Below are 20,839 nucleotides of genomic sequence, written 5' to 3'. Positions count from 1 at the left end.
TCTCTCTGTCCCAAAAATAAATAAACGTTGAAAAAAAATCTTTATAAAAAAAATTTATAAAGATTCGAAATTTGGCAACTGTGGTCCTCATACTCTAGCATATAGTTTGGATCTAGTCCTAAAATAGAATTTTTGGACAGATTTCCAAACTGTGAATTAAAGATTTAGGCATTATAGGAATGCCTAGGTAGAGGGAGCTGAGTAGAGAGAGGTAATCCCCTGTGTGAACTTGAATTAATTTGTTGTTTTTATCTGTTTGTTCCTAAAGGTGAGCCCACCACTCCCCGGGCCATTTTGACAGGCCACGACTACGAGATCACTTGTGCTGCCGTTTGTGCTGAGCTAGGACTGGTGTTAAGTGGTTCCAAAGGTAAATCTGTGGCACCTTCATAAAGTCACGTGCGTTTTCTGGTGTCTTCTGGTAACGAATCGCCCAAGATGGATTTGGTACTTTTTTCTCTGAGCCATGCTGCCCATTATAGTAGCCATTAGCCACATAGGACTGTTTGACTAAAATGTGTAAGTTAACTACATAAAGTTTAAAATTCAGTTTCTTGGTGGTATAAGCCACTTCTCAGGTGTTCACTATTCACGCATGACCAGTGGCTACTGTACTGAACAGCATAAATACCGAACATTGACGTCATTGCAGAAAATTGTATTTCACAGAAGTTCTTTGAAGAGGGAGGCAGGAACAAGGAACATCTTTGTCTGTTTATTCTTCTGGACTCTGAGCTGGGTTTCATCTCACACATCAAGAGTTTTCATAGAAACTCTTGACCTAGTCTGTTTTAACTTCCAAATCTTAGAACTAGGCAGGAGCCAGGATGACATTGAGAATGGAGTGGAAAGATACTTAAGTTGGTCTGCTTAGAGGTCTGCCCTTGCAGCATCATCATGTATTTAGGCCATAGATAGTAAGCGAGCCTTCAGAGAGCACACACAACAAATCAGGATCTGACCAGAAACCGAGTTGTTTCTAATTCATTGCTTATTCCATCTCTGAGGTTTATCTATCTCTGAGGATATGGACCTGAGCTGAGGTCTGAACACACAAAAAAGTACCATAATCTTATGTCTTTGAAGGTTATCTGATGGGGATGCATTGAGCATTTGACTCACCTTATCTGCGTCTCAAACTATAATACTTAGTCTAGCTAACAAGACTTATTAAATATTCAAAGGATTGTGTTTAAAAATTTAGTTGGTCAAAGCAATGAAATAATGATGGCAAGAATTCTATGCCTACTGGAGTTTTTCCTTTCTTATGCCCAGTAATTTCATATATCCTGAGCAAACAAGTTCTTAGACACTATATGATCCAAATTAGACATAGGGGTGACTGGCTGGCTCAGTCTGTAGAAATGTGACTCTTGATCTTGGGGTTCTGAGTTTGAACCCCACATTGGGTATTGAGATTACTTAAAAATAAAATCTTCAAACAAAATTAGACCTATAAAATAAACCTATCATATTAAAGGTTATCCTTGTTTTGCATGGTAGTGCAGAGTCATAAAAATGACCATGCAGACTGAAACCATGAAAAGTGATCATAAGAGCCAATGGCAAAATTTGTGGTTGTTCCATGGCTTTTAAAAATTTTTTGTTACAATATTAAAAATTCTCATATACAGTTATATGTGTATATATAGGCATGAGAAAAACAGTAAAACTCAGTACACTATAATTTAAAACATTAGAAACATTGAAAATTAAAGTATTTTCTTTTTGAAAAACTTAAAAAGAGTACTTGCATAGTGTTTGCCTCTTTCTCTTTGTATAACTTAAGATAACAAGCAAGAATCTTGTCTTTGCCTCGACCAGTTGTCGTGCTCCTTTCTAAGTTTGGGTAACTTTCCAACGTTTTATCTTCTGTGCATTCAAAGTCGTGAAACATCCCCTCGGGTTCCTTTATTTTTTTTAATGTTTGTTTATATATTTTGAGTGGGGGCAGGGCAGAGAAAGAGGGAGAGAGAGAATCCCAAGCAGGCTCCACAGTGTGCAGAACCTGACACTGGCTCTATCTCACAAACCATGAGATCATGACCTGAGCCGAAACCAAGTGTCAGATGCTCCAATGATCAAATGACTGGGCCACCCAGGCCCCCCTGCAACTTACACTGACCCCGGCTAGGGTTCCTTTATAGTGAACGTTTTTGCTGGCATCACTTCTGGGACATCATTTTTGTTACAACCCCTTTTCTAATCTATGTCAATAAGTTCTTCTTCACTAATTTCCTCAGCAGTGTCAACATTTCCAGAATCAGTTCTTTCTTCTGTAACCCTATTTATATTCAGTATAAAGTTCACGCTCAGGTTTATCACTTTTAATTTCCTTCGTGCAGTTTCACCTTTGTGGCCGGTGTTCTCTTTTGATTATCCATTTTTGTAAAATGTCACATGGGTTTATCACCAGAGATGAGGAAGCAGCACAACCACAACCACAGTTTGCTCCCTGTGCACGAATGGGTAACAGACGTGCAGTGACCACTCACTGACAGACTTTAAAGGAAATGATGTGCTTGGTCATTCAGGATGCACATCTGTTATTTACATAGTGATTTGTGGACTGAAGAGCTGGTCACAGACGTGAACTTTATGCCATCACTGTGAAAACTGAAGTTTGAACTGTGGTGCTGAGGGACTGGTGTCATTTAGAATGATAATGGACATTCACGAGTGCTGCCGCTGTGTGAAGCAGAGGCTGCTGGTATGCATTTATGCTGAGAACACAGACAACTTACAAACTCCTGAGCGGTCAAGAGAAAGCCAAGAACCTTATTTTCAAAAGGCCATGCCCTTAGTAGTGCTGTGGGAAACAGAGATCACAAGTCCCCATAGGCATGAGTAACTTAGCCTGGAGATCAGCAGGCCTTATGCTCATTACTCCTCTTGTCTGACTCACATCTCTAAGAACATACTCATCACACAGGTGGTTTCAGTTACCTGCTCCTTCTTAGCTTTGCAGGTAACAGGCGCTCAATAAAAATACACTCTGAGATGTATGCACTCACCTGCAGCTCCCGTCCTCCTCAGGCAGCTCAGCCTGGAGGTCAGCCTGGGGGTTGGGAGTGGTTGGTGCCACCCACAGTGGGGGCAGCAGGCAAGTGCACTTGGTTGCAGAAGGATCTCCATGTGAATTTATGTGTGTGGGTGGCAGGGGGTGGGGAAGTGGAGGATGGGTAAGTGGACCACCAGGGACGTTCTTTCATTGTGAAGTAGCAAGCAGTGGGAAGGCAGAAGGCTGAAGCCTCTGGAAGCTGCCCTAATGAGCTCTCCCCACACTGGCCCACAGTGCGGCCACTGCTGCTGGGGCCCCTGTGACACACAGGCAAAGCATCACAGTGAGCTCGACGGCAGCCTGTGTTTAATTGTGGCCCAGCCTTCCCGGAAGCTCCTTGAGGAATTGAAATTTGTCCTGTTCCTTTCTGGATGCCTCCTGTTTTTATCATCTCTTAGCATAAATCATTTCATAAAGTAACTTCCTGTCGCTTGAGGAAAAGTGAACTTGAATGTGTATGAGTTGGCTTTCTCCTCTCCCAAGTAGGAGGTGAGATCTGGCCAGCACGCAGAGGACATTTTGCGAAATAACATACGTAAGATAAATAATTTTTAAAGGCTTGCTACAAGCAGCCTTTTGATCCTGTTTGTGCTCAAGATTCATTTTCACATTTGTCATCCTTAAAAAAATTTTGCCTGTTGTTTCTCCTCTTTTCTCAGAAGGACCATGTCTCATACATTCCATGAATGGAGACTTGTTAAGGACTTTGGAGGGTCCTGAAAACTGCCTGAAACCAAAACTCATTCAGGCTTCAAGAGAGGGTCATTGTGTCATATTCTATGAAAATGGCTGCTTCTGTACATTCAGTGTGAATGGGAAACTCCAGGCCACTATGGAAACAGACGATAACATAAGGGTGAGTATGCTACGGACTTTGTCACCATTGTTGATTTTGACCTCCCAAGTGTGGCAGGTGAGGAGGGAGAGGGTTTGCTAGAGAGACCTCTGTTTTAGTCACCGAAGGCCTCTTTCCACACCAAAAGAAAATCATCAGGTGGCACGTGCATGAGGCTTATGTATCTCACAGACCACAGCATGTCCTGCTGTGCTGATTGCATCGCTCAGAGAGCCCTGTGCAAGAGATCCCTCTGTGAAGCCCAAGGCGAGCCTTCAGCAGAGAGTTTTCTTACGGTTCTGTGAAGCCAACCTGGTGGCTTTCCGTGGCCTTGTTTAGCTTTTTTTTAGTCTAAGAAAGTTAACTGTACATGGTTGTTGTTTGAGCATCAAAACTGCAGTGGTCCGGTAGACCACACCTAAAACTGGCTCCTCTTCACACCTGGATAGGCTGCCGGCAGGAGTGGTAGGGGATTATGACTATTAGGATTAGTATCTCCTTTCAGACTTCTTTGTGAATAACAAGACCAGCACTTGCCAAGTTAAGGGAGTTGGCTTCCAATTAGGATGTGAGTTAGGCAGACATTTTTCCCCTTTGGATACACAAGGAAGTGTAATGTTAGTGGACCTTCTGGAGTCTTGCTTCATTTTCAGGACACGATTCCAAAAGTATTAGAGGTGGAAGGAAACACTGAGGACTGCTCTTTGGAGAGGCTATTTTTTCAAGGTTCTTCTTTTCTCACTCCCAACCTGCTGGTGCAGTTTAAAATAAAGTGAAGCTGAGGTATTTCTGTCATTTTCCGAGATGAGGTTGGAGGTATGTGTGACCTTGTACAGTGAGGGAACCTCAGACATGTTGGGAATGCCTCTGCCCCTGAGTGTGGCTTTTTAGGCTGGCTCTGGACATTTTGTTCGTTGCTCCTCCTGACCCAGGGCAGCTTAGATGACATAAATTCTCCCAGTTTCCCACATCTAGCCTGATCACCCCCTTCTCAAGTAAACAGATATGGAATCAGGAAGTATTAAGAAACAACAACCCTAACTATAGATTACATAGATGAAATGAAGGTCACTTGCTGCTTCTATATCATAGCACTGAATTTTAATTCAGTCAGTGTCCTCTCCTTTTCTCTGAGTTTTCTTCATTGTATTTTGACTGCCTCTACCACAAAAGCATGCACTCATACTCAGCTTTTATTTTTCCCTACTTTCCCATAATACTTCATTTAAACCAAGTACACATCAGAGGATTTCCTTTCCTCTTTTCTTTACAATAATAATGTTGATAATCTGTCACTTTGAGTTACGATTATACTGTCAGCTACACTAATAAATCTGTAAAATAATTTGAAATCCCTTGCTAGCTAAAACAATATCTGTGGCATTTCAGTTAGTACGAAAGGCTCTGGGAAGTTCCTCGAGGCAGTAGGAAGGAGGCTTTCTGCAGACTGTTCATACACACATGCTTTTTCCTCTCTGCCCTGTAGCTATTGTTGTTTTTTTCCCCTGTAATATTTCCCACTGGATTTTAGGCTTAAACAATCCATTGCCTTTTTCCCAGCACTCCTGCACTTTATCATACTAACTTGGAAGTGGCAACTGTGTGATTAAAACAAGCTTGCCTAAAATGGGCACTACCTGCCCATGGCTCCAGAGACTGACACTTTCACAGCTAACTGCGTTGGGGAGGGAAGGAGGGAGAGAGGGAAAGAGTAAGAGACATCACAGAGCAAAAATCTCCAGCTCCATCCTGCAGGCCCTGCAGTCTGAGCCTGTATCAGGAAAGGAGACCATGGAAACAAATTAGTCATCAGCTCAGACCAGAAATTAAGTTTCTTTGAAATACTGAGAACCCTGCAGGCAGGCAGCCTGGGGAACCTCTGCACTAATCAAGGCTTCCCACCTGTTTTTATTTAGATGCCAGATTGTTCAGTGGCATTTGGTTAACATATCATAGCACATCAACTAGGCAGTGTTTAGATGTCTTAATGAGTAACTTAAATGAAGTGGGCAGCTTTTACAGAGCAGCAAAGTTATTTTACCCTAAACAAAGGACAGCCACCATTTCACCCACAGGAACTCATCTATTTTTTTTTCTGTGGAAGCTGTGTTTTAGGATGTGATCATGCCCAGCAGACCACTCTGGCTGTAGAAACCAGTTCAGCCGTGGCATTGTCCAAGGCACTCTGGATTGCAGAGGAGGATCTAAGCATGTCTCTGGGGCCGTCTTAAACTTGTTAGGCTCAACCCGGCCTGGGTACTGAGGGAGGCGTGTTAGAGTTAAGAACTATGTGAGGGCTGCTTTGAGTAGAAGACAGAGTGCCATTTAGTGAATGTTACCCTGACTCTTGCCTCCAGGGGAACTTGACAGGTTCCTCATGAGAAAGGCCAGCAAAATACTTTTTCACATTGGCAGGCCCCAGGCTCATTAAAATGTTTTGGATGCTGATAAATGTATAATCCTAAAAATCCAGGCTTTAAATTCCAGATAGACTAGGATTAGAGATTCTTTACTAGTACAAAGAGTTAAAGATTAATAGTTTTAATTTGTATTTTAATATAGCACTTATCCAGCAAAAAGCCTCAAGTATAAAACTCAAATGAACCACAACCATAAGGTTAATGGATTTTCATCAGCTGAATTTTAGAAGTAGAGCAAATAATTGTTTGTCCTAGTTTTTACTGCAGCTCCCGGATACCCCCTAGAGATCGCTATTTGTAAAGTGAATGGGGGGAAAGGATATTGATTTTTACTTATATTGAAAAATCTTACTATTTGTATTAAGATTTAGAGAATATTTCTTACATGTAACTATCTTCCACACGTGGGTTTTTCTTAGATGTATTTTTGTATTCTTGAGAAGAAGCTACATTTAAGAGACCAGTAAAAGTTGGCATTTGCATAAATATGAATTGAATGCCTATGAAACGGCCCTTACTTTTCTATGATTTTTTTAAAAATTTGTCAAAGGGTAGGTTAAAGACTTAAGGCAACTATACTAAAACTGAGTGTAGGACAGTGTAGATATGTTTTTCAGAAGTTAGATTTTTTTTCCTTTTTGGCTTGTTTGCACCATCTGTAATCCCACTTCACTCTCCAGGTGGACACAGGATTACAGGTGTTTACACTTTTTCTGTAAAGGGATAAGTAATAAATACTTTAGGCTTTGCAGGCTCTATATTGTTAGTCACTTGCGAAAGTAGCCATAAACAAATGGGCGTGGTTATGTTCCAGTAACCCTTGTTTATGGGTACTGAAATTTGGAATTCATGTAATTTTCACATCATGAAATATCCTGTTGATTTTTCTTCAACCATTAAAAATGTAAAACATCCTATAAAAACAAGCAGTGGTCCACATTTGGCCCAATTTACGGGATCGAAGAGCAAATTCCATGTGTGTACTTCCTGTTCAGTACTGGCAGGAAGCAGTCAGTCCTGAGGCAAGAAAATGCTTCACCTGGGGTTTAATCACCCTGGAAGCTGTAGTTCTCTACCAACCTGTCTTCCTAACCTGCTATAAAAATCCAGCAGGCCTAGTGAAGGTACTACAACTGTTGGCCTTCTCCCGTGGGGCTGTAGCCCCAAAGGCAGCAGTGTTTTATTGGCGATATGAGGTCAGCTAGCACTGTCTGTATAGCCTTGGTACAAAATAGGCTTCTTAGCATGTCCACAGTACAAGTGGAGAGGTGCCATGAGGCTCCTCATTTTAGAGCACTGATTCTAGTCCACCACATACACCATCTAAATAGTATTCACAGAACTGGAGGATTTTGCCACCTCATCTTTAAAAATCAAAAATTAAAAACACAAAAACAAAACATCTTTGTTTTGCCTAACTTTGTCTATTTGACTTTTGAAAAATGGCAGTTTTCTGTAACTCATGATTTCCTAAAAACTCCTTAGGAACACATGCATACAATCTCTCCCTGCATTGCAGTGGCTTCGTGGTGTGGAAATTAAACGGGGTGGGAGGCGGAGTTCTCCTAGGACCACATCTCCACTGAATATTGCTGTGTCTCATAGGCCATCCAGCTGAGCCGAGACGGGCAGTACCTGCTCACAGGAGGAGACAATGGTGTGGTCATGGTCTGGCAGGTGTCTGACCTCAAGCACCTCTTCGCCTATCCGGGCTGTGACGCTGGAATCCGGGCCATGGCCCTGTCTTACGACCAGAGGTAACACTGAAATCATGGTCTACTGATGGTGATATTAAAAACTGGAGGGAATTTATTTAAATGGTCTGATGGATAGACTGGGTTATCGGGGTCACCATGGGTTGTGGGAGTCACCTGGGCAATCAAAAAATCCAGTAAATATTGGGGTTTCCAAGATACTTTTTAAAAAGCGTGATGTTTCTTTTTGATGGCATTGCCACTCTTAGACAAAGGCTGAATTCTCTAGTAATAGATAGGATTTATGTAACAAAGGCTGTAATTATGTTGCCATAAAGCTTTTTATATTTCTTGGAGTACTTTTTCTTTAAAATAAAAACTAAAAACCGTAAACATGTAGAATATAAAAGGCCTGTATGTCCATGAGGATTTTGTGGAGAGATTTGCCTTATTTCCTAAAACCTTCTAAGTGGTAAATTTGGGGAATGTAATCTTTGGCATCTTGCTGCTTCTACACTCATTTAAGTTCTGATTTTTTTTATAGAGGTAACATATACATAAAATTTACCATCATTTTTTTTGTGTACAATTGAGTGGCATTAAGTACATTCACACTGTTGTACAACTATGGCCACTGCCCATTTCCAGAAGTTTTTCATCATCCCAAACAGAAGCTCTGTCCCATTAAACACTAACTTCCCATTTTCCCTTCCAGAGCTCCAACTCAATTCCAGTGTCTGTGAATTTGCTTCTTCTAGGTACTCTGTGTAAGGGGAATCATACAGTATTTGTCCTGTTGTAGCATGTTTCAGAACCTCATTCCTTTTTAAGGCTGAATAGTATATGCCACTTTGTTTATGCATTCATCTGACATTTTGGGTGTTTTCACCTTTTGGCTAATGTGAATAATGTTGCGATGAATATTCGCATACAAATATCTGTTCAGATCCTTGTTTTCACTTCTCTGGGGTAGATACCCAGGAGTGGAATGGTTGAGTCACATAGTAATTCTATGTTTAACTTTGTGACAAACTGCCAAACTCTTCTCTACAGTGGCTGTACCTTTTTACATTCCCACCAGCCACACACAAGGGTTCCAGTTTTTCCACATCTTCACCAACACAAGTTATATTTTCATTGTGGATTTTTTAATAATAGCCATCCTAATAGGTGTGAAGTAGTCTCTTATTGTGGTTTTGATTTGCATTTCCCTAATGACTAGTGGTGTTGACTCTGCACTCTTAATAATGTCCTTTGATGTACAAGTTTTTAATTTTCAACTTTTTTTTTTTTTCAACGTTTATTTATTTTTGGGACAGAGAGAGACAGAGCATGAACGGGGGAGGGGCAGAGAGAGAGGGAGACACAGAATCGGAAACAGGCTCCAGGCTCTGAGCCATCAGCCCAGAGCCTGACGCGGGGATTCGAACTCACAGACCGCGAGATCGTGACCTGGCTGAAGTCGGACGCCTAACCGACTGCGCCACCCAGGCGCCCCTCAACTTTTTTTTTCCTGTTGTTGTGAATGCTTTAGCAGTAGCCAAGAAATTATTGCAAAATCCAATGTTATGAAGCTTTTCCTCTGTGAGTTTTATAGTTTTAACGCTTATATTTAGCTTTTGATCCAGTTTGAATTAATATCTGTATGACAGTAGATAAGGATCCAGTTTCATTCTTTTGCATGTGGGTATCAAGTTTTCCCAAAACCATTTGTTGAAAAGACTGTCCTTTCTCCCACTGGATTGTCTTGACACCCTGTTAAAAATCATTTGACCATACATGTCAGAGTTGATTTGTGGGTTCTTCATTCTAGTTGTCTATATGTCAGTATCAGACTGGTTTGGTTACTGTAGCTTTGTGGGAAGTTTTGAAAATCATGAAATATAAAACATCTGATTTTGTTCTTTTTTTCAAGAATGTTTTTTGGCTATTTTGGGGTTCCTTGAGAATCCATTATGAATTTTGAAAAAAAAAATGGATTTTGATAGGGATTGGGTTGACTCTCTTGATTGCTTAGGCTAGCATTATCACTTTAATAATATTAAATCTTCCAGTCCATTAACACAGATGTCTTTACATTTATATTCCTTTCAGTGATATTTTGTGGTTTATAGTGTACAAGTCTTTTGCCTCCTGCATTAAATTATTCTTGAATATTTTATTCAGTTTTGTTGCTATTGTAAATAGAATTGTTAATTTCCTTTTCAGAGTTTTCATTGTTCATGTACAGAAATGCAACTTATTTTTATGTGTTGATTTTATATCTTGCAACTTTGTTGCATTTGTTAACTTTTTGTGGAATCCTTAGGATTTCCTAAATATAAGATCTTGTCATCTGTAATAGAAATAATTTTACTTCTTCATTTCCAATTTAGATGCTTTTTATTTCTTTGCCTTGCCTAATTGGTCTGGCTGGTACTTCCAGTACCATATTGAACTGGTAAAAGTGATTAGCTGTGTCTTGTTTCTGATCACAAAAGATTCGAGTCTTCACCATGAAGTATGATGTTAGCTGTGAGTTTTTCATAAATGTCCTTTATTGTGTTTATGTCCTTTCCTTTTTTTTCCTAGTTTTTTTTTTTTTTACTATAAAAGGATGTTGAATTTTGTCAAATGCCTCTTGTGCATCAATTGAGATGATTATGTAGTTTTTGTTAATTCTATTAATGTGGTAGATTAATTTTTCTGTGTTGAACCATCCTTGCATTCCAGGAATCAATCCATCTTGGTCGTATCTAATCCTTTAAATATGTGCCTGTATTAGGTTTGCTAGCATTTCTTGAAGATTTTTGTCAGTATTCATAAGGGATATTGGTCTGTAAGTTTTGTTGTAGCATCTTTCTCTGACTTTCGTATCAGGGTAATGCTGGCCTCATTGAATGACTTAGGAAGTGTTCTCTCCTCTCCTCTCCAAATTTTAGAAGAGTAAGAGTTAAATATTTGGTAGAATTCACCATTGAAGCATCTAGTCCAGGGCTTTTCTTTATTGGGAGTCTTTTGATTACTGACTCAGTCTCCTTAGTACTTGTAAGTCTATTCAGGTTGTCTATTTTTTCATGATTTGGTTTTGGTATAGTGTGTGTTTTTAAGAATTTTTCCATTTCACGGGCACCTGGCTGGCTCAGTTGGTGGAGTATGCAACTCTTGATCTTGGGGTTGTGAGTTCAGGCCCCACACTGGGTATAGAGATTACTTAAAATCTTTTTTTTTTCATTTCCATTTCAATTTGTTTGTATATAATTGTCCGTAGTATTCTCTTATAATCCTCTTTTATTTCTGTAAAGTTGGAAGTAATAGATCTATGATTGTAGTAATTTGAGTCCTTTTTTCTTAATCTAGCTCAAAGTTTGTCAATTCTATTAATCTTTTTAAAGAACCAGGTTTTCGTTTTCTTGATTTTTCCCATGTTTTTCTATCCTCTCTTTTATCTCCACTCTAATCTTTATAATCTCCTTCCTTCCATTAGCTTTGGGTTTAGTTTTCTCTTTTTCATGTTCCTCGAAGTATAGTATTAGGTTACTGATAGAGATCTTCTTTTTTAAATTCTGTATCTACAGCTATAAATTTCCCTCTTAGCATTGCATTAACTTTTGGTTTATTGTGTTTGTTTTCATTTTTCTCGGTGTTTTCTAATGTCTGTTAAGATTTCAACTCATTGGTTAATTTCCATGTGAATTTTCCAGTTTTCCTTCTGTTACTGATTTCTACTTCAGTTCTGTTGTGATTGGAAAAGATACTTTGTATGATTTTTAAATTTAAGACTAGTTTTGTGGCCTAACATGGTTCATCCTGGAGAATGTTCCATGCACACTTGAGAAAAATGTCTATTCTGCTGTTGTTGGGTGTTTGACATATGTATTAGGTCCACTTAGTTTTTCTCCCCCCCCTCCTTAGAATTTAAGTAACTTCTACACCCAACACGGGGCATAAACTCATGACCCCAAGACCAAGAGTCACGTGCTCTAAAATCCCCTTGGATTTTAGTATTCTTTAGGTCCTCTTCTTTCTGGTCGTTCTACCCATTATTGAAAGTGGGGTATTGAAGGCTCCAACTATTGTTGTAGAACTGCTTATTTTTCCCTTCAGTTCTTTCAGTTTGGGCTATCTCTTGGGGGCTCAGATATTTGGTGTATTAAGTTTCTACAGACAGACTTCATTTTATTGTGATTTACAGATACTGTTTTTACAAATTGAAGTTTTGTGGCAATCCTGTGTTAGGTAAATACATCACTACCATTTTTCCAACAGCATTTACCCAGTTCATGTTTCTGTCACATTTTGGTAATGCTCCCATTTTAAACGTTCTCCTTACATTTGTTATGGCGATCTGTGATTACAACTTGCAAACAGCTCAGATAATGGTTAGCAATTTTTAGCAGTATTTTTCATGTATATACACTATTTTTTTTATACATGCTGTTGTACACTTTAATAGACTACAGTATAGGGGCACCTGAAGTCGGTTAAGCATCTGACTTCAGCTCGGGTCATGATCTCACGGTTGGGGAGTTTGAGCCCCGCCTTGGGCTCTGTGCTCACAGCTCAGAGCCTGGAGCCTGCTTTGGATTCTGTGTCTCCCTCTCTCTCTGCCCCACCCCACTCACGCTCTCTCAAAAATAAAACATACAAATTTTTTAAAAATAGAAATAGACTACAGTGTAAATGTAAACATAACTTTTACATGCACTGGGAAACCAAAAACTCATTTGACTTGCTTTATTGCAGTTGTCTAGAACACAGTGTCTCCAAGGTATGCCTGCAATTGCTAGATCTTCTTGATAAGTTGACCTTTTAATTGATGTAGTATCTTTGTCTCATAACAGATATTGACTGATAGCCTATTTTGTCTGATATTAGTATAACCACTCCAGCTCTCATTAATGTATGCATGGAGTATTTTCTTCTATCCTGTCACTTTCAACCTTTTTGTGTATTTAAAGTGAGTCTCTTGTAGACAGCATATAGTTTGATCTTTTTTTTTTTTTTAATCCATTCTGCCAGTCTCCTTTGATGGGAGAGTTCAGTGCCTTTATAATTAAAGTAATTACTGATAAGTTTTCTGTATGTCTTAGAGCATTTTTTTGTCTTTCATTCCCTCATTACTGCCTTCGTTTGTGTTTGGTGTTTTGGTAGTGGCATATTTTAATTTCTAATTTTGATATGAGACAGTAGGAAGGATATTGAAAATGACTTCTAAAGACTGGTTCTAACCAGACCATTCAGAGGAAGATCTAATAGGCTCCCTCTAAACCATTCATCTTAGTGAGGCACCTGGGTGGCTCAGTCAGTTAAGCATCCAACTACGGCTCAGGTTGTGATCTCCTGGTTCATGAGGTCAAGCCCACATCGGGCTCTCTGCTGTCAGTGCAGAGCCTGCTTCGGATCCTGTGTACCCTGCCCCCTCTCTGCCCCTCCCCAGCTCACGTTCGATTTCTCTCAAAAGTTAAAAATTAAAAATAGTCTCAGGGCTCTCCATGTTCTCCCTGCACTACCTTCTCAGGGACGGGGAGCAAGCAGTGATAGCTCCTGTCCTCAGTGATCATCTCAGTGAGTTCACGGTTTTAAGAGGACTAAGCCCCTACCCAGATCTTCTGCAGAACATGGCCTGGCCCAAATTACAGTCAACACACTGCTTTCTCACTCTTCATTGCCTTTGTACCTGTTAGAGAGCTCTCCATCACTTAACTATGTGCTTCCTCCTCCACCAGCAATTACGTTTGAGTTTCTTTTGGTTCTGATACCTCATATAAAAGATAGGAGAAAGATACAGCAGAGGAACAGAGTCAGTGGTCCTGTACTAGCATCATATGGTGACAGATGGTAGCTCCACTTGTGAGCATGGTAATACAGTTGTGGAATGATGATGTACGTCTGAAACTAATGGATCGTCGTGTGTCAACTATGCTTCCATTTTATATATGTAAAAATAAACATCAGGGCTCACTAGCCAGCCCCACATTAGAAATTATCAAGTCTGTCCAGGTTTCAGTGACTTGTCATTTTGATCATCACAAAACATACCTTAATTCTCACAAATTGTTAGGTTTCACTGCCATCTTCTGTATTTACCTTGTAGATTTGGGGACGGTGGTTATCTCTTTAGTAACAGATCCCTAGGGAAAAAATAGGTTTGTAAACCCCTCCTTCTCTCTGCTTCTCCCAGGTGCATCATTTCTGGCATGGCCTCAGGAAGCATCGTTCTGTTTTACAACGACTTTAACCGGTGGCATCACGAATACCAAACCCGCTACTGACGGTGACAGCTTTATCCACCCCGCCCTCAGCCGAGGCAGGGAAAGGAATGGGCAGCATCTTTCTCTTAGAAATAGCTATCACATCTGAATGTAACTTAAATTTGCTCGAAGAAGCAAAATATTTTTTAAAGTTAATTGCTATTTTTGTAGACTTTGCTTGACTTTTTGGGGGGGGGATAGCAAAGCAGAAAATTGGCTGCTGGGTTCTGTAGTTTAAAAAAATCTATATTTTTAGTCATAATGAGAAGTCTATTTTCACCAATTATGGAAACATATCCAGTGGAGCAAGTAAACCCACTTATTCTAACTATATTATGAAAAAACACTTCCCCTTTATCTGTAATCTTGAGAAATACATGATTTTAAGAAATAGGGTAATGGGTTTAGGGAATTTTATGCTGTACTTTGGGTCCTGTATTTTTCCAAGCAATTGTGCTTCTTCAGCACTGAAATTTCTGGGATTTACATAGTAATGTTTAAATTATGGTAAATGTAATTTAAAGCATCTCAGTGAATTATTTCTATCAATATTATTCTTCAGGCATGCTTTAGACCTAGAAAATTATGGTTTGGGGGAGGCTATTTTATTTTGTGTGTTTAACAAAAAGGATCTCATGTTTTAGCAAGTGTGAAGTATTTACAATGTTTTTCCCGATACGTCATCTTCATAGTACACCAAAATGACAGGATGGGAATGCTCGTGGGCTCACAACTTTTGCTTTTCTTCTGAAGTAAACGCAGGTACCAAAGCTCACCCCTAAGGTTTGACCGTGCCCACTCACTGAGGCAGAGCCATCAGCGAGGGCTCCCCTCCCCCACCCCAGTCTGAGCGCAGAGGCCACCAGGTGCTGTATTAAGCAACACCCATTTCACCTTCTATTTGTTACTGAATATCTTCACCTTCCTTTGAGTAGCAATTTGTACCGAGAAACATGTTATTTTGGTGTATAATTCTACTTTTCTAGTAGATTGATGTGTGGAATTCTGTGAAAAATATTTGAGAAAAGGTCTGTATTGCATAAATAAATTCTTTGTAAGTTGTGAACTTTGAGTTGAAACCGACAATCCATCTCTATTTCCCTTGCAGCTTACCTAAAGGGGTCCCTTCCTATTTCCCAACACTCAGCTCTTCGCTAAAAGCAGAGATTTGGAATGGAACAACTCAGTTTGACAGAAAAAATAAAATGGCATTTGTAATTGAATTTTTGGAAAATACTATCTTTTCACTTCTACTTTAAAACAAGGATAATTCTTTGCAAAAAAAAAAACAAAAAAACAAAAAAACTCTGGTTCAGCCCCAGATTTTGAACCATAACCAATAAGAGACACTTGAATGAAAACAGGAACATGGGCCTTCTTTGGCTCCCTCTTACCAAGACTTCGCTGATGAAAACACTAGATCTATATCTAAGATTCACCACTGTTTTATAAACCATTAAGAAAGAAAGAAAAAAAAGTCAAATGTGAGTACATCATAGGTCAAAGAAATATGCAAGTTACAGGTAAATTAATTAAGCATCCTCACCGCCATTACCCTCTGATATTATACTTTAGAAACTTTAGAGAAAATGGTAGGAGAAAATCAGGAATACCTAAGTACTTATGCCAAGCATTTGATACCTCAACTACCCTATTTTTATAAGCTTAAAGCAAAGTGAATAAAGCAGCTTCCTCTTGGAATCTAAGAGGAAAATTGGTGCCTCTACTGCCTATACTGCTTTTAAAACTTACAACTCTGGAAAAGTAACAGAAACACAAAGTAATACAGAAGCATGACAACATGTATCACTTCTGTGTTCCTTTACTCAAACCTAGTTCATGTCAGCATAAGGGTTGCTTAATGACAGAATCTGTTTACCATATTTGTTTGGATTTATTCAGCATTCACCTACTTTATCCAGTATTAACTACTTTTTAAAGAAACCATTACACTCCAAATAAATTTAAACCAATTAGGAGAAAAAGTCAAAGTTGAGGTGGTTTGCGATGAAAGTGGATGCCCTACAACAGACGGGAAGCGTGGTAAGACATTCCGTACATGGACGTGGTTCTAAGTGTGGGGTGTTCAGTTTACATACGGTGATTTACAGCTCCTTTTAAAGTGCACTGCCTCAAGAAATTCAGATTTTCCTCCCTGATAGTATTGATTCTTACCGAAAAGTCACCAATCAAGTCCTTGAGGCTCTGTAATTTAAGAAATAGCACTAGGTCTCTGAGAGAAAGTGTACGGGCTTAGCGAATATAGGACATGAAAACTTGACAAGCACAGATACATGCTGATGAATGATTCACTCTTAGATGAGAATCTTATCCCCCAGAGTACACCAGACATCCATAAATAAATCTCATTAATTCAATAAAAAGGAATGATCTTGCCCCCTGAAATGACATCACACTTTAGCTCTACTTAGCATATAGGACATGAAGATTCAAAGGACCCTGCACAGGAACCCAAGAAGCTGCATGTAGGACGTGAGGTAACATGGAACCTGGGCTCCCCTTTTCCGTTCAGATCCGACAGCAGAGCCCAGGGTCCTGACCATGCACACCTGGTGCCATGTGGCCCCCTCCTCCACCATGCTGGCAGATGGGGTGTGGGTCAAGTTTGCAGGTGATGGCTGGGAATCCCAGGAACAGCCAGACAGCACATCCACTTTGTACTCTTTTCAGCAACTAGAATTCAATTAAGTTAGCATACGACAGATCTACCAAGATAGGAATTTTAGGAGAGAGATTTTCACTAGGTGTCTGTGACGTGTTTTTACTGGATATGATTTCAAGAGCTCCTGGCCATTCAAATCACGGGCCTGGTTTGGTCCTTCTTACTGCATCAGTCCTGCCCCTGCTCCACCCCCCATCACTATGAAAGAACACAGCAGACCAAGGATACAGAATCCTTCTGCAACGACACAGTATGAAGGATCCCACCACTGAGCTTGGTGGAGAAGGTCTGCCGGTTTCTCGTATGTGTTATAGATCGTGGAGTAGCAGCCAGCCCCCCAGCCTCACGCCATCATGTGACATCACATTAGGACAAAGCATGTTCACAAATAAAAGAGGAGGACAGGACGTAAATCCCGAAATCTGCACAAAGCATGTGTATCAGCAAATATGCCAGGGCCCCAAACTTGGCTATTCTGCCCCACTGCTGGGCAAAGAGTTTTCTACTTCAGTTAGGAGAGCTACCAGCCTAGCTACTCCCCCTTGTTTGTAGCATAAGGAAGCTGGGAAGTTTCACAACTTCCTAAACTAAAAAATGGAAGGAAAAGACCATAATAATAGCAAACCAATAAAATAACAAAATACAAAAAAACATTTGTTACATTTCCTTTTGTCTCTCCTCTTTCCTCTCAGATGTGTGGGAAAAATCCTCATTTGTATTTTTCTTTCACATTGAAGAGGTGAATCCATCTTGCACTTTTTGGTCCCTCAAAATCATAAGATCACTATTTACAAAAATCTAAGCCTATTATTAATGACACTGATACATCACTCCCAGCCCTCCCTCCTACGAACCAAAAATTCAAATTGTTCAAACCAAGGGACGTTTTTTTAATGAAACTGAGTGTGGTTTGGTCTTTCAGCAAGCTGTCTTCCAGAGACAGACTATCCAACAAGGGAAGACGGCCATCCACAAATGTTCCTATGAATTCTGAGACCTCAGGAGTCATATGCTAGAAACATGAAAAGAATTACTTTTCTGTCTCAAGTTAAGGAATATCTTTCCTTGCCAAAACCAAGGTGGGGGGCGGGGCAGCTGGGCAGGCTTGTAATTTCCTCATACCTGGCAGGAAGCAACTGGCTGCTTTGCAGCTTTGGACTTGGGACAGTTTGAAAGACATTCCCCAGACTCGACTTCATCCTCGGCACAGACAGGTGCCCAAGCCTCAGAACCCACCAAACTCGGCCCACAGGGTTGAAACCATCCTGAGCACACAAATGAAAGAGGTTTGGGAAAGGGTAGGGCAGGAGCAAAATGCCTGTGTACCAAATACACCCTTTCCTTCCCCTCAGCTGTTCAATGAGAACAACCCCTTCCCACAGCTAACTGCCTTTGAGTTCAAGGCTGTAGGTTTTACCATAAGGTAGCCCTCTTAAAATCCACTGGCCAACGGGGCACCTGTTCAGTGTCCGACTCTTGATCTCAGATCAGCTCACCATCTCCCAGCTCGTGAGTTTGAGCGCCATGTCAGGCTCTGCACTGACAGCATGGAGCCTGCTTAGGATTCTCTCTCCCCCTCTCTCTCTGCCCCTCCCCCACTCACACAGGCTCTCAAGCAAACTTAAAAAAAAAATCCACTGGCTAAGACTAAGCTAAATTGCATGTATCAGCTTCCTTCTGGAAAAACTACTCCTTCCTCATCTAACAGAACTCACCCCCCCCTGCTTGTGATAACCTGTCAGGCCTGCTCAGTTTTCTACCACTTTGCCAGGTGTCTCTGCTAGACCATCCCACCTCTGCCTATGACACAGATGTCCCAGGTAAAGCATCTCTGAGCACCTAGACGACAGCCCAGTCGTCAGGATAGCTTCCTGGGGAACCAAGAGGCGCAAGTCCCAGCTCCAGCATGCCTGGATGAGCTCCTGGTCCTTCTGAGTTTCCTTACTGGTGGAATGTGGACATTAATATCTCTAACAGATGTGGTGTGGCTCAAATGATACAGGATGAAATACTCTGTACACTATAAACTTTTCTGGTGGTTCTTATTTAGCAGCTAAGCATTTTCAAGGACTGGCTTGTCACTCCTTCAGAAAGCAGCTAATTCTGTCACTGGACTGCCCTTTGGCTAGAGTCTTAGACTCTGCACTCACGTCTGGCCCTTCATAACTCCTCCCTGCTAACCTTGGACCACCATCCCTGCCATGGAACAGTTCTTCATTCAGCTCAAGACATCTACCAGATGTGCCTCTGGTCTCCCCTAACTACCACCGTATGGTGTTTCCCACCAGTCCCTGGCTGCCAGGGCTACGGTCCTCCTCACCTCTCTGGCTGCCCTCTTCTGGGTGATCATTGTTTTATGGGCACCACCACACACCGGGAGGCCTTCACAACAGACCTACACACACACACACACACACACACACACACACACACACACACACACCACGAGGGCTCGGCTCATGCTGCCCACAATTTGCACAGACTTCTCACAACACAGTTTAAGGTTCTGACATTTCAGCAGCTCTGTCGGCACCTAATGAATGGTGACCACTGAAGTTCTCCGCTCTCGGGTCTTTCCCATGAAGTCGTGGACATCAAGGCCTCAGGCAACAGAATGGCAGGGGCTTCATGCTCTGATTTCACGCCACAGGTTCGGATCAGTGTTCTCACCTGCTGAGAGAATTTGAAATCCAGCCCATCCCACTTAAAACATGGATAAGCATTCTTTCTAGATTGTCGTTCACATCATATGCAAAAACAAAACAAAAAAAGAACAGGAACAAAGACCGAGAGCTGTCTGGGGCTTTTCTCTCGAGCTGCAAGATCCAGTGTGGCCGGTGGAGCCACATGGGCTGTGAAACACTCAACAGGTGCCAGGTCCAAACCAAGATGTGCTGTGCCTGTCAACACACACTAGATTTCAAAGATTAAAAAAAAAAAAAAAAAAGATCTCAAAGATTTTTTTTTTTTTTACTTTGGTTACATGTGGAAATAATACTGTAGACACACTAGGTTAAATAAAATATACTACAAAATTAATTTCACCCATTCCTTTTTAATGTGGCACCAGAAAATGTTAAATGAGGCAGCTTACACTGTGTTTCCAGGGGGCAGCGCTGCTCCAGAGGTCTTTCCCCACCAACATCATTAGCTCCCTTTCTCGTCCCGTACGGTCTGCTCTCAACGATCCTATTTTCAAATTCACATTTCACAGTTGTATCCATGAAAATATTCTGGAAGTTTTACCGAATGTTTTTAATCCATGTATTCCATATACTTCCATAACACAGCAACCTTTTTGAAGAGAGAGACACGCACTCCCTGACCCCTGGGCAGTTGCTGAGCCCAGCAGGCACCCCATGGTGGCTTCAGCAGGTCACCACTTCCCTTTTTCTACCCCTTCACAGGTCAAATCCTTTAGACACAGATCCCCTGCTGGAGTAAGGGAATGAACATCAAACAAGTACATGCCATTCTCACTGTGCAGGAACAGAGGAACCTAGCAATTACATCCCTGTATTTAATTTGGACTCTGAGAACAGAAGAAGAGCTCAACAAATGTTTTCTAAACACATGGGCAAAAAAACAGTTTGCTTGTGGTGTCAGGGCCTTTATTTAGGATCATTACTTAGATGACCATTCACACCCGGGCCTTGATTTGTCCCCGTGGGACAGGGTTCCTCCAAAGAGCACAGCTTTGGAGATGGAAGAACCTAAAACTGCACGGTGACTCTGTCTCCCACCAATTCTGTGACTTGCGTTGTTATGGTCAACGGCTTGGTTTGCTCCTTCACCGCCACTCATCGTTTCTCCAGGTGTTTGTGGGATTCATGTAATTACAGGAGAGCTGCTAGGCTGTGCTGCCCCACTTGCTCATGCTACTTCGTGTCTCCAGGCCATCCTCCCCCACCAT

At 41.0% G+C, this 20,839-nt stretch overlaps 1 protein-coding gene across 1 annotated transcript in view; it reads left to right on the top strand.

Moving 5' to 3' along the window:
• Positions 1-15,466, top strand: part of LRBA (LPS responsive beige-like anchor protein) — a 792,976-nt gene extending 777,510 nt beyond the window's left edge. The window contains exons 54-57 of the mRNA XM_047092315.1: positions 269-370; positions 3,721-3,917; positions 7,922-8,073; positions 14,174-15,466. Of these exons, the coding sequence (XP_046948271.1) occupies positions 269-370; positions 3,721-3,917; positions 7,922-8,073; positions 14,174-14,264 (542 nt within the window). The 3' untranslated portion in view covers positions 14,265-15,466. The remainder of the gene's footprint in view (positions 1-268; positions 371-3,720; positions 3,918-7,921; positions 8,074-14,173) is intronic.
• Positions 15,467-20,839: the final 5,373 nt, after the last annotated feature.

Source organism: Lynx rufus, unplaced genomic scaffold (assembly GCF_022079265.1).
Source record: "Lynx rufus isolate CCGP_SWC_20201006 ecotype Redwood Valley unplaced genomic scaffold, mLynRuf1.p SCAF_3, whole genome shotgun sequence".
Lineage (NCBI taxonomy): Eukaryota > Metazoa > Chordata > Mammalia > Carnivora > Felidae > Lynx > Lynx rufus.
Note: the sequence above shows the minus strand (reverse complement) of the source record. Positions and strands in the feature narration are given on the sequence as shown.